The 12,850-nt window shown below is 34.8% G+C and overlaps 1 protein-coding gene across 2 annotated transcripts in view; it reads left to right on the forward strand.

Annotated features, from left to right (window-relative positions):
* Positions 1–12,850, forward strand: part of CSMD1 (CUB and Sushi multiple domains 1) — a 1,128,271-nt gene that overhangs the window by 1,081,945 nt on the left and 33,476 nt on the right. For both annotated transcript variants that reach the window (XM_061354960.1, XM_061354961.1), the window contains exons 55-57: positions 7,640–7,828; positions 9,951–10,124; positions 11,511–11,693. In XM_061354960.1, coding sequence (XP_061210944.1) covers positions 7,640–7,828; positions 9,951–10,124; positions 11,511–11,693 — 546 coding nt within the window. The remainder of the gene's footprint in view (positions 1–7,639; positions 7,829–9,950; positions 10,125–11,510; positions 11,694–12,850) is intronic.

A 12,850-nucleotide genomic window follows, 5' to 3' on the forward strand; every position in this document is an offset into this window, starting at 1 on the left:
TACCAGTAAGTCCAGGCTATTTGTTAGTAAGGATTCTGGTCTCAATTGTTTATTTCTCCTGGTTTTGTACTGAATTTCTAATTTGAAAGGTTTTTCTTTCTCAGTGCTGATAGATTCTTGAAAAAGTCAATTAGCCTGTTTTGTCTTATCAAGAATCTGATACCTACAAGGAACTGTCAATTTTGTCATGTTTTCATTAGAGAGTATATTGTTTGAACCAGTGGCAATATGTTCCATTCCTTCATTGACAAGAAAAATAACCTTTCTGATGACAGCTGATAGAAGGGTAGGTGAGGTTGAAATTGATGACCAATTCTCATCCAAAGATAAAGCAACTAACTCTGAATTTAAGTAGTTTTTCATCACATAGGTGAGAAAAATGTTTTTTGTTCCGTTTTCTCAAAGTCAGAGGCTTTGTTGAGACTTTTGCATACTTCAAATATTAGATATACTTAATCCGTTTTTATTGATGTTTCCGAAGGCTTATTAGAACTTGAGTTCAGTTTCTTAAATAAAAAGGTGAGGTGCTGTGGGAGATGTCATTCAGTATCTGAGATATTTACCTGAAAATGGCAGAGATGACACAGGACTTATTCCGGCACCTCTCTAGAGTGACATCTGCCTAGGGATTTGTCAAAGACTTTTCAAAAGGTAGTAGGAGCATCTACAGGGGCCACTGGATAGAATTCCACTCCCATGTGAAAAACAAAGCTCTGACCAAGAAGGGTGTAAAGAGAAAGACTTGAAGATATGACCTCAGGGTTTGTCGTGCTATGACAAAAGTTAATGTTTTGATACTATTTGTGCATAGATGCCCACAAATAGCAGGTAATGACATACATATATCTACCAGCTAGTGTAATGCCAGTATTCATGCTGGAGATGGAACAGAAAGAAGAGCTATCATAAGTACCCAAGAGAAAATTACATGCTTTTAAAATTAATCTGGGGTTCCAAAGAAAAGTGTTCATTTATAAAGCTAGGTTGAACCAACACTGTTCAAAGCTTAAAAAAATAACTACTAGTTCATGGAACTTCTTTTGTTATACTTGTTACTGTGTTTTTATGTTAGTATAGAGCTAGCTAGTTAGTTATCAGAGCACTCTGGCAGAAATTTTCCAATAGAAGATGTAAGAAAGACTGCATGACTGCATTTTTTTTTGTCACAATGAAAGAGTATTTGGCATGTTTATAATAATGGCAAATATTTTTGAGCACAAAAGTGATGTGTGTCTTAGTTTTTCATCTCGCAAGCAAACAAATATGAACTGTATTCTTCATTGAATCTAGTAAACTATTAAGGTCTTGTTTATACCACAATATTATTTAGTAAATTATTAGCGTTAATTTGCACTAAGATCAGCAACATTTATACGGCATAAACAAGTGAAAATTTCTTTGGTCATCAGAAACAATTTCAGGACCTTAGATTTTGGATAGATTTTAATGAGATATACAAAAATATGAAACAGTCTGCTTCCTAAATAAATATTGCAGGTTTATGATTTACATGGAAGAATTACAATAAAATCACTCTCCAATGGCCCCCATTAAAAAAATAAAATATCAGACTCCCAGGTATTTGAGACTTTAGCGAAGTGAATCTATAAGTTGAAGAGGGTTTTTTATTGTTTTGTTGTGGGTTTGCTTTACTTCCGTAAGAAGCTCTTGTTGTGTATTGTTGATTTGCACCAAACTCTGATAAAATTCTGTAGACAATTTGTAAATGTGCTCTCACAATAAGTGCTTTTTATATAGACAGTGTTTCTTAGAATTTGTGATAAAGTCAGAGTGAATTTTCTACTCTTAGTCACTGTGAGGGCCAGTCCCTGTACATGTTCTAGATAACACCATTAATGCAGTACTTTTCAAAGAAAAAAGATTAAAGCCACTGTTGAACAGACATGAAAATTTAAAAAAGAAGGTTAACGTTGTTACTTGGGGGGGAGGGTTGGGAAGAGCAAGAAAGAGTGAGAACAAGCGATGAAATGCTGTGGATTATGTACTTTTTGGTGATAATTCAACTTTTTAACAGAAAACTGCCTAAAGGACTCTGAAGTAGTCTTTTCACTTCTTTGTCCTCAAGGGTTTGAATCTTCGCAGTGAGGTTCCAAAGTCATCAGGGCAAACTTGAAGCATTCTCCTGCTTTTCTCAGCAGACTAAATTGAGAGTGCCAGAATTCATTTCCCATGTAACGCTTGACAGCTGTCATTGAGAGAAAGCAATCTCTGCCTACTCTCACTGTGATTTACAACTGAGTCTCCAGGGTGAAAGGCAATCAGGGAAACTACTGCCTTACTTCTGTATGCTGGCCAACTCAATTTCTTTTCTAAAGTAATCCTTACTGCAGTCCTCTTTAGCAACAGCACATGTGTGTGTGTGTGTGTGTGTGTGTGTATATACTTAAAAATCTACAGCTGATGTTAAATTGCACTGCAAGCATAATCTTGTTTACTTCTTAGCTTGATGGATAGCATTCTCTTGCATAACTGTTCGGCTAGACTTCATGTATGAAGCAAGAACTTTGTTGCAGAGAGTACATGCTTAAGTTGTGCAATAAGTGATTTTATTCATCACTGAGTTGGCTAAACAGATACTACTGGTACAAGAATGAGAACACTGTATCACACAGACAAATTGATACTTTGGGTCTCTATTATATTCCTTGAACATTCTATATTTCTGGTCTGCATGAAGAATTAGGTTTTTCTATTCCCAGTGTGTTTCAAAGATAATTCAGTTAGAATTGCTTTCGGGTAGCTTTAGGGCAGCATATCTTAATGAAACACAGTCCTTTTTTCTTAATTTCTAATACTGGGTTTTCAGAAGCGAACTTGGCAGGCTTACCCGTTAAAACAATGTTTTACTTTTCAGCAGTTATATTTTATTTGTGTTATTTTGATAACCTCAACTGCACTAATAAAAGGAACAGGTGTTGTGAATGCTGTTGTGAGTGGTTCTTAAAAGTTAAGCCTAGAGAAAGGTTTGAGTAATCCATAGAAGGGGGAGAATTTCTGAAAATTTTATACATGCATGTGCAAAATCTTCAATAATGTGAGAGATTTCCAATATTTTTCAGTTTTTTCTTCTAATAGAATATTCCAATATTAAAATTAGAGGAATTTGTCCAGTTAGTTTCAATGTTCTGTTTCAACTAAGCTAGTGTATATTTTAGTCCAATAATAATGATTTTCACTTAATTGGCATGGAACAAACATTTTTGTTATTTCTTTTGAACAAATTCTAAAATGTAATTTCACTGTTTATTTTACTATTTTTATTTTGAAAGACTTTTGACTATACAGCACTCCACTGTTTATTTTTAAATAAAACAGTTTGTATTTTGATCTAGAAATAAAATAAACATTCACTATCATGAGTACTTTCCAGTATTCTGGATGAATGAAATTAAGATGAAAATTAATGCAGAACTTCTTTAATTTTAGTACTTTTATAAGCACTATTGTAACTTTTCACTGATTCTGAACAATCATTATTTTAGTCATGGCATTAGAATTATAACCTGATTGTATTTAACATCTAGGGTCTGAGAACAGAAGCAAAAGAGCAAGAAACTTTGTTCTGAAGCAAAAAACTTTGCTCTGAGCAAGAAACTTTGTCCTGAGCCCCCGCTTGCTCTCTCCCCGCCCTTCCCTTCCCCCCCCGCCCCCCCCCCCCGAGGGATGTGGAGGAGAATTGAAAGAATGTAACTCCCAGTGGTTGAGATAAGAACAGTTTAGTAACTAAGGTATAACACAAATCACTGCTGCTACCGCCAATGATAATAATGATAAGGGGAATAACGAGGAAAGATAATACAATACCACCTGTCAATACCCAGCCAGACTGAGCAGTGAACTAGCCCTTCCAGGTAACTCTCAGTTACATCCTGGCCATGACGTGCTGTGGTATGGAATACCGCTTTGGCTACTTTGGGTCAGGTGTCCTGTCTCTGCTTCCTCCTGACTTCCCCTCCTCCCTGGCAGAGCATGAGACTCGAAAAGTCCTTGGTCAGACTAAACATTTGAGCACTAAGTAAAACCATCAGTGTTATCAGCGCTGTTCCTAGGCCGAAAGTCAAAAACACAGCAGTGCACTGACTACTAGGAAGGAGAAAAATGACTGCTACTGCTGAACCCAGGACACAAACAAACAAACAAACATACAAACAAAAAAAGACCAGCAACAACAAATCGCACCAGAAAAATAAACTAAAAATATAAATTGTATGGAGGAGGATTCTTACAAAAGAAATTTTGATCAGAATTCACAAGAAACTGAGTAGACAAACAGTATGAATCTTGTCCTATAGCTTGAAAAAAAGAGTCCAGTAATATGTGTTCACACGTCAATTTCCACTATGTTTGTGTTTTCATTAATGACATCTCACTGTAATAGTATATACTGCTTAAGCTGCATGTAGCCAATTTCTAATGCTCTATACTGAGTTAAAACAATGTGGATAATACTAAATGCATGCTACTAAACATGCTACAAAACATTTCATGTGGATCTACGTAAATACTGCAACGAGCCCTAGTTGCACCAGCATAAAAATTCTAATACAGAAAACTTTAAAATATATTGCTAAATTGATATCAATTCACCTTTAAATTATTAAAGGTTTTTGCAGGTTTATTCCAGAAGATTTTTACAGTCATAAAAGACAATTAACTTCCATACCCTTTTACCTGTAAAGATCATTTAAAGAAAGAGCTGCTTTTTCTGGTAATCAAGATGATTGCTAAAATAAGTAGATATCAGTAGAATGGAAAAGCATCATTTTGTTCTAGTTACTTTTTGGCATGAAGATTCATTGAAAAATGATGTAATGATTAGAGCATGGACATAGGTCTCAGAAAACCTGAGTTCAGTTCTGTACCCATACAGATAATCCATACAACCTTATTACTGTGTTGTTGTGAAGTTGGGGATCAAAACTGCATTACCGTATAATAGCAATTTTAGCTAAATAGATTGTCAAAGATTCACTTCTGCGTTTGAAATTAAATGTATCTATATATTCAAACTAAACTGTGCCTAGGCATGGGTACTTACTTGCCTCTGTCTCCAATAGCTTTCTCATTTGTACCAATGAGCACATCCACAATAATTGTTCAGAGAAGAGTTTAGGGGTTAGCATAGGAAGCAGGACCATTCCTGAGAAGCAGTTCAGAGAAACTTACCCTAGTCGAGAGGGTAACAGAGTACAACAGCAAAATGACTTCATGCCAGAGAACAAGTACTGATACTCTTTACTTCATATTGATGCAGGCATAGCTTCAAATGTTTAGGAAAGCATATACATATGTAGAGAAACTGAGTTTAAGTATATGTTAGCATACAAACTTATAACTATGCAGAGGATGCAGGCTAGTTCCAAAAACAGGAGCTTTACAGCAGCATCTACACAGCGCTACACCACATCTAATTGCCTAAGAAACAGGGTTAATTGGGATGCAACGTGCATGACTTCTGGGAGCTGTGCTAGTTTCTGTTAACACAGCACTGCACTGTGAATACAGACACATGAGCTCATTCAGATCTAACAATACTTTGGCAGGACTTCATGTCAGTGGCCTGTTTTACAGACTTTCACTTGTGTCCCTGTTTTACAGTGATACATACACTGCCAGTGAAATAATCAAACTCAGATGGAAGTGCTTAGTAGTAATGGAAAAACAGCAGTACAAAAGAATTTATAATGTAAAAAGAATAAAGCATTTTCTCCTGATAGTACTCTTAAATATATATCCCCAGAAGCAGGAATTTTCAGAGTTGTTCAGAGCAAGTACAGAGACACAACTTCTGCATCCAAATCTTTAACAACTTCCAAAGAGCAGTAAGATTTTAGGACTTTGCATTTTTCCCTCTTCTATAGGACATAAAGATAGTCAGGAGGTAAAAAGGTATTTACTTCCATCAGTGAAATCCCAGAGGAAACATTTGTTTATTTAACCTACACATCTGATTTATATATAATATCTATAAGGTTATAACAGTTAGTTTAATTAAATGGTAGTAAAATGAAGTATAAACTAAACTGTTACAATGTAAGATAAATGTAACACATTCGGTGAATTATTTTGTAGAATTCACCGTAAAATGGAATGGGAATAGTTCCAATTAGGAGGCTGTAGCTTTATTACTGTAGGAAAATAAAAAGTAGGCCTCTTCCACTGTGTCTCTTCATCAGCCCAGTTAATGCCTTACTAATGCTTTGTGTACATTATTGTAATACTTTTATTGTATATATTGTAATATTTTTAAATGTGCTTTGCTTTTCTGTGTAATTTTATCTTGTTTCCAATAGAAATCAGTGGATGGCAGATAGGTTTACTTCATGTCAAAATGTTCTCCTCCCAGACCCAAATACTAGAAAAATAATTGTTATGAAGGAAAAAATTGAGTTTATATGGGATGTTCTTTAGATCTGGGTAAATGCTTGTCTAGAATCCAATGCAAGAATGAAATTTTAAATGTTCAATACTTTTAAGATTGTGTCTTTAAAAGAGAAAGAAGAATAAAAACAAGTTTAACTGTTTTTGTCACAAAATTAAATTTTAAGATATTAGTATTTCTTTAATATACTTATTGAATGAAATATTCTTTCAATGAATAAACATTTGCAAAAGCTGGCTTGTTCTACTGTATTAGCTGATCAGTAAATTTAAATTATATATGTGATAAAAACCTTTTGAGTAAAAAAGATGGTGTTAGTGTCTCCATATATCTTACGTTTAAAATGGTAATGCTATCTGATGTTCTTCTCCACTGGTTTCTTTTTCATGAAAATTAATTTCAACTAGCTGATATACTTGAAATGTTGATTCTTCCCGTTCTTTGATGAGCTGTCATTTATAATATTAATAATACTCTAAGTATTTTTGTATTTATACCATTATGTTTAGAGTGAAGACAGAGGAAGTGTGGAGGAGGCATTTATAACTTTTCAGATAGCTTTCGGATTCATAGGCAGTTAAATTAGGAGTTTGCAATGGAGACCTCAGTGTCTCACCATAATCTTCTGCCAACAAATCATCATATTCACTGCAGAATATAAACCAAAGGACTGGGGACAGCAGATATACCTTATGTAAAAATAAAATAGCCATGACAAAACACATATTTTTTTTAGGTGTTTAGACTAAAATATTTGGGTTTTTTTTACCAACTTCCTTTTTCTGTTCTACACATTAATAGCAGAAAACATTCTTGTAAATGTTGGAAGCAATTTTTCTCATTACAGGAAATTAAAAAGAAAATTTTCAAGTGTTAGTGTAGCTATTTACTGATTTGATTTTAGTTTACTTCCCTTCACAAAGAAATAAAATAGAAGACCAAACTTAGCCTGCCAAGAGGATGATAAAAAATTCCTTCAATTTCTCTTTCATCTTCAAACCACTTGTATGTCCAAGACTTTTACAAGAACTCGAGTCAAATCATAATATTACTTTCAAAGCAGTAAAGACATACTTTGAAGTCAACATACCAATATTTAAATGAAATAAAAAACACAGAGAATATCCAATGGACCACAGTCATGAGCTGCTAGTGAAGTATCAATAAAACCCCCACTGTTAGAGTTTATTTATAACACTACTATTATGCATCAGTGATGAACATTCTGTCTTACAGTGGTGAACTGTTCTGATCCTGGCTTTGTGGAAAATGCAATTCGTCATGGACAGCAGAATTATCCTGAAAGTTTCAAATATGGAACAAGTGTGGCATACCATTGCAAAAAGGGATTTTATCTTTTGGGCTCATCTGCTTTGACTTGTAAAGCTAATGGCTTATGGGATAGATCACTACCAAAGTGTTTGTGTAAGTATTCATTCACCTGGATTAACACTAAGGAATGGTGCATGACTTTTAGTCATAATAGATTTAAAAAAAAAAAAAAAGTTTATGTATAGAGAAACAAAACTAGATTTTAGGGTCAGCACATTGAAAATTGTACAGTTCAGTAAGTAACGTTAAGAAAAGATGTCAAGATGTCATGCAATTTATTATTAAAAATGGGATTAGAGGCAACTTTAGAGATATTATTTCAAATGCCAGAAAGTTAAGATTATTTTCTCCTTTTGGTGCATTGTTATTTATCTGAAAACATCTAGAGAAATCTAAAATTATTATTTATATGTTACGATTTAGATTGATAGCCTAAGACCATTAATGCCTGTCTCAAAGTTAGTTGGGTTGGGTTTTTTTCAGTGGTACTGAAGCATATGTGTGAGAATAAATCTATGAAATGTTGTGATGGAAAATTTTGCTCAAGAGGGTCTTTTCACAACATCGTATTTCCTCCATCACTTTTTCCTCAGAGACAGAGGAAATCTAGTATCCCCTATAATCAATTCAGTGAGCTTCAGATCTCTAGAAAATTGCGGTCAGTTTGTCTGACTTTCATTTTTTCACTGAGCTATTTTTCTTCTCTGATCACTAATGATTTTTTGACATTAGATTTCTGGATTACTGTGCTATTATAGGAATTATAATAAATGAAAGTAAACTTTACTGATGCAAACGTGTGCCTCACTTTCTGTATCTTAGAAAAAACATTATGTCTGTGGCCCAGTTCTGTCAGTGATCCTTTCCTACTTCCAGGACTGGGGTCTCAGTGTGAAGGGACACTCCTTATTCAAGGGGCAGAAGAGGATAAGGTATCTAAATCACCTAGAATAGCTACCCATCTTTCCGCATGAAGTGTTTCAGAAGTTTGATAGCATTTACATGGCTTTCTGATTTTAGGCAGAGCTTGAGGATATTCATAGTTGTCCATCCCCTTTAGAATAGCAGTTACTGACCTTGCTCTGGGAATGATTGTTTGAGGCCATGGAAACTTTCAAATGAGCCTGGGAGGTGCCTAAAATCCTCAGTCATCTCCTGGATTAGCTGCTGATAAATTTCTGCTGATGATTTTGGTCACTGTCTGAATCCTAAACATTATGAGGACAAATTTAAAATTCTTTCCCCAAAGGTAATCTCAGTTTTACTTTGCTCAGTAAATGCAAATTTAGAAGAAGAAGCAAATAGAGTAGCCAAAGTCTCTCAGGGTCTTTTCAAGTGAGAGACTTTTCCACTTTTTTTTAAGTGTCAAGATTGCTTTTGGTGATAGAACAAAATGCTTGGAGAGCTAGGTGAGATAAATTTAGAACCCAAAGTGGACACCATGTTTACCATGACTAATTCTAGTTCAAGAGTGAAAAAGAGTTATGTAAAATTTATTTTCTTTCAGTTTTATCTCTCTTTACTGAATGACCTAAGTTTTACACAAAAAATCATTCAGGATTTGATTACTAGTTCACCTTAAGATGACATGTATTCCCTTATATAACATCTGAACTACTTGTTTGCAAGTTATATTGTACCAAAATTGTTTATCTGATTTTTTCTCAAACAAAATGCATACATTAACTTCAGCATAAATGTAACTACTAATTTGCAAGAATGATCAATAATCCCTTTTCCTCTTGCTCACTGTAGTGCCACACATTGCTATGATGACAGGTTAAGGTTTTTTGTTTTTTTATATTGACTAAACTGCATCTAGTTATTTTACAGATATTATAAAGCTACTTACCATTATCATATCTATAATATATAAACAAAATGCAACATTAACCTTGTTGGGTTTCTCCTTTCCCAACCTTAACAGAAATAGTTTGTATTATTTGTAGGGAAGGACAGTGAACAAAAATTAATGACAAATGAGAGCTCTGTATATTTTCGTGAAAAGGCTAAACTGCATGGGTTAGTTTTACATGTTTATGTTTAATCTAACAAATGACTAGTAAATCGTCTGAGCAACAGCAAAACTGAAGATATGAATGATTTGAAATACAGACGGAAGTTTATGTTTTGTGGAAAGTCTCATATTTAAAGTTTTTAATATTTTTCTGTTCTATGAATGCGTCATATAATATTGTGCTCTTTCCTCTTGTAGCCATTTCTTGCGGACATCCTGGGGTACCTGCCAATGCAGTTCTTTCGGGAGACAAATTTACATACGGCTCTGTAATTCACTATTCTTGCACAGCGGGTCGAAGGCTTATAGGAAATTCTACTAGGGAGTGCCAAGAAGACAGCCACTGGAGTGGGACTCTCCCTCACTGTTCAGGTACTTGTACCAAGCATCTTGTCATCTTGTAATTGCATAAATAAGATTATTCTCAAGCAATTTTTAACTACAGTCAGATATCTGTATATCTAGACACAGTATGCTCTATAACACATTGTACTATATACCACGCCATACAGAAGCCACAAAATACTATTTACAACATGGTAGAGTTGTGCTAAAAAAAGATGCATGTATTAAATTTTATTTTTATGAATATTGTTTTGTGTAAACACAGGTTGTCAAATAGGAAAATGTTGATTAAAAAACACCACAACAAAAGTCATAGATGTAAATTTCATACATTATGTTCCTCTTTTAACTGACAGTAACTTTATGTAAGAGTTACAGTAACTCCTATATAACTCTTTTAACTCAATATTCTTTATTAGTGCCACAATGTGCAAATAGTAGAAACCTCTGCAATGTTCTTGGTGCTGTCAGGAAGTACAAGAACAGTTTATTCTCCCCTAGACTAACTATGCAAATTCAGAAGCCATAAAACATGACAGAGTTTTGTTAAAGTCAAGAGCTCAGACAAGGATTGGCTACTAATGACATCCACAGCGTATTGATAAGTTTTGTAAGGGAACACTTACTTAGAGCTGAAAACTTCCTAATGAGAATTTTGTTTCCACACAAAATTGGCCTTTTCTTATCTGAAGCCCACATTTGTCACTTTCACCTTTTTATCCAGTATTAGTCTATAAAAATACTATCATATTTGTGACTGATATGTGAAAAGCCTAAATTATTAGCAATTAAAATCCCCTTCCACCAGCATAAGAATTTATCTTGTGGTGGGATGTGGTGGGTTATGGTGGCTATCAGCACTAGAGGGCTCTGACCTTAAAATTTTGAAGTGTTCGTGCAATCTCAGATCTGGCATTATCATTAAAGATCATTGTAGTCATCTGCTATGATGAGGAAAATATATCTAGTGTAACTACAACATTGTTGCTGACACAGAATTGAATTTCCTAAGTTTGAACATGATGTGACACCATCTTGAGAGCAAGGCGATTCCTCAGAAAAAAAGAGAAATCTATCTCTGTTGAACAGTATAGTGTAGAAAGTGTTATATCAAAAGGACAACAAATTCGTTAAACTGCTGATAAATGACAGAGGTTCTTCCTGTGTTTGCAACTTTTATATTTTATTTTTATCACATTTTATGCTTAGGTCTATATAAGTCCAAGATAAGGTTAAAAAGTTATGTCATTTTCATCTTTGGCTTTGGTTTCCCACTCTCACAATGGAAGAAAAGTGATTGATTGTAACAGAAACAATGCTGTTAATAGTACTATTCGCAAGAGAATATTTTCACTACCACTACATTTGCTCATAGCATCTCTTCCAATGATTTTGTTCTGTTGTGTTTTATAGGAAATAATCCTGGCTATTGTGATGATCCAGGAGTACCAGCTCATGGTTCTAGACTAGGGGATGAGTTCAAAATAAAAAGTCTGCTTCGTTTCTCATGTGAAATGGGTTATCAGCTGAGGGGATCTGCAGAACGAACATGCCTGTTTAACAGCTCCTGGTCTGGTATGCAGCCTGTGTGTGAAGGTAGGCATTGATACCATTGGCATTGTCATGGTTTAAGCCCAGCCACGCAGCTCACTCTCTCACTCCACCCGCCTTCCTCCCCAACCCCCATCTCCTGGAAGGATGGGGAGGAGAATCAAAAGAATGTAGCTCCCACAGGTTGAGATAAGAACAGCCCAGTAACTAAGGTATAACACCAAGCCACTACTGCTACCACCAATGATAATAATAAGGGAAATAACAAAGGAAGAGAATGCAACCACTCACTGCCCGCCAACCGATACCCAGCCCGACCCCGGCAGTGATCTAGCCCTTCCAGGTAACTGTTCAGTTTGACACTGTGGGCGTGACCTGCTGTGGTATGGAATACCCCTTTGGCTAATTTGGGTCAGGTGTCCTTGTGTCTGCTTCCTCCCAGCTTCCCCTCCTCTCTGGCAGAGCATGAAACTCACAAAAGTCCTTGGTCAGAATAAACATTACTTAGCAACAACTGAAAACATCAGTGTTATCAGTGTTGTTCCCAGGCTGAAAGTCAAAACCACAGAACTGCACCAGCTACTAAGAAGGAGAAAAATGATTGCTACTGCTGAACCCAGAACAGGCATTTATGACACTATTGAATGGCATTTATTAATGGCATTCTATTCTTCAATTAAAAAGAAGTTCTATGCCAGAAATACACTTTCAAATTGCTCAGCAGAAACTTTGTATTAAAGAGCTTGCAAGCAGTTCATTTCTTGCTTGAAAACCTACATCCAAACTTACAAAGTTTTGGAATATATATCTAAGAGAAGGTTATAATTAATTCTAGTTAAACAAATACTGAGCCTGAAAGTAGAGAATACATACATGAGTTAAATGCAAAATTAAACAAATTCATCTGATTGAAGATATGAAAATGGAGTGATAAATAAATGTCATATGTCTTCTACCAATGAAATATTTTCATTTTCTCTTTCTATGTAATGTCTATGCATGAACAGACCATAAAATAATGTTGTATTCTTAACTAGGTCTAAATTAATGTCTGTTTCTCCACATAAGTTCGACTATTTTTTGTGAGATACACTGTATACTAGCTCTTTCAGATAAAATGAGACTGAGAAAGTTTCCAGAAACCACATTTTAGAATGAGATAAAAAATAATAAAAAAATTTTACTCTTTTTATGCACTGTCA

Source organism: Neopsephotus bourkii, unplaced genomic scaffold (genome assembly GCF_033783945.1).
Source record: "Neopsephotus bourkii isolate Nb327-2 ecotype Australia unplaced genomic scaffold, CSIRO-AGI_Nbou_v1 NB_756, whole genome shotgun sequence".
NCBI lineage: Eukaryota > Metazoa > Chordata > Aves > Psittaciformes > Psittacidae > Neopsephotus > Neopsephotus bourkii.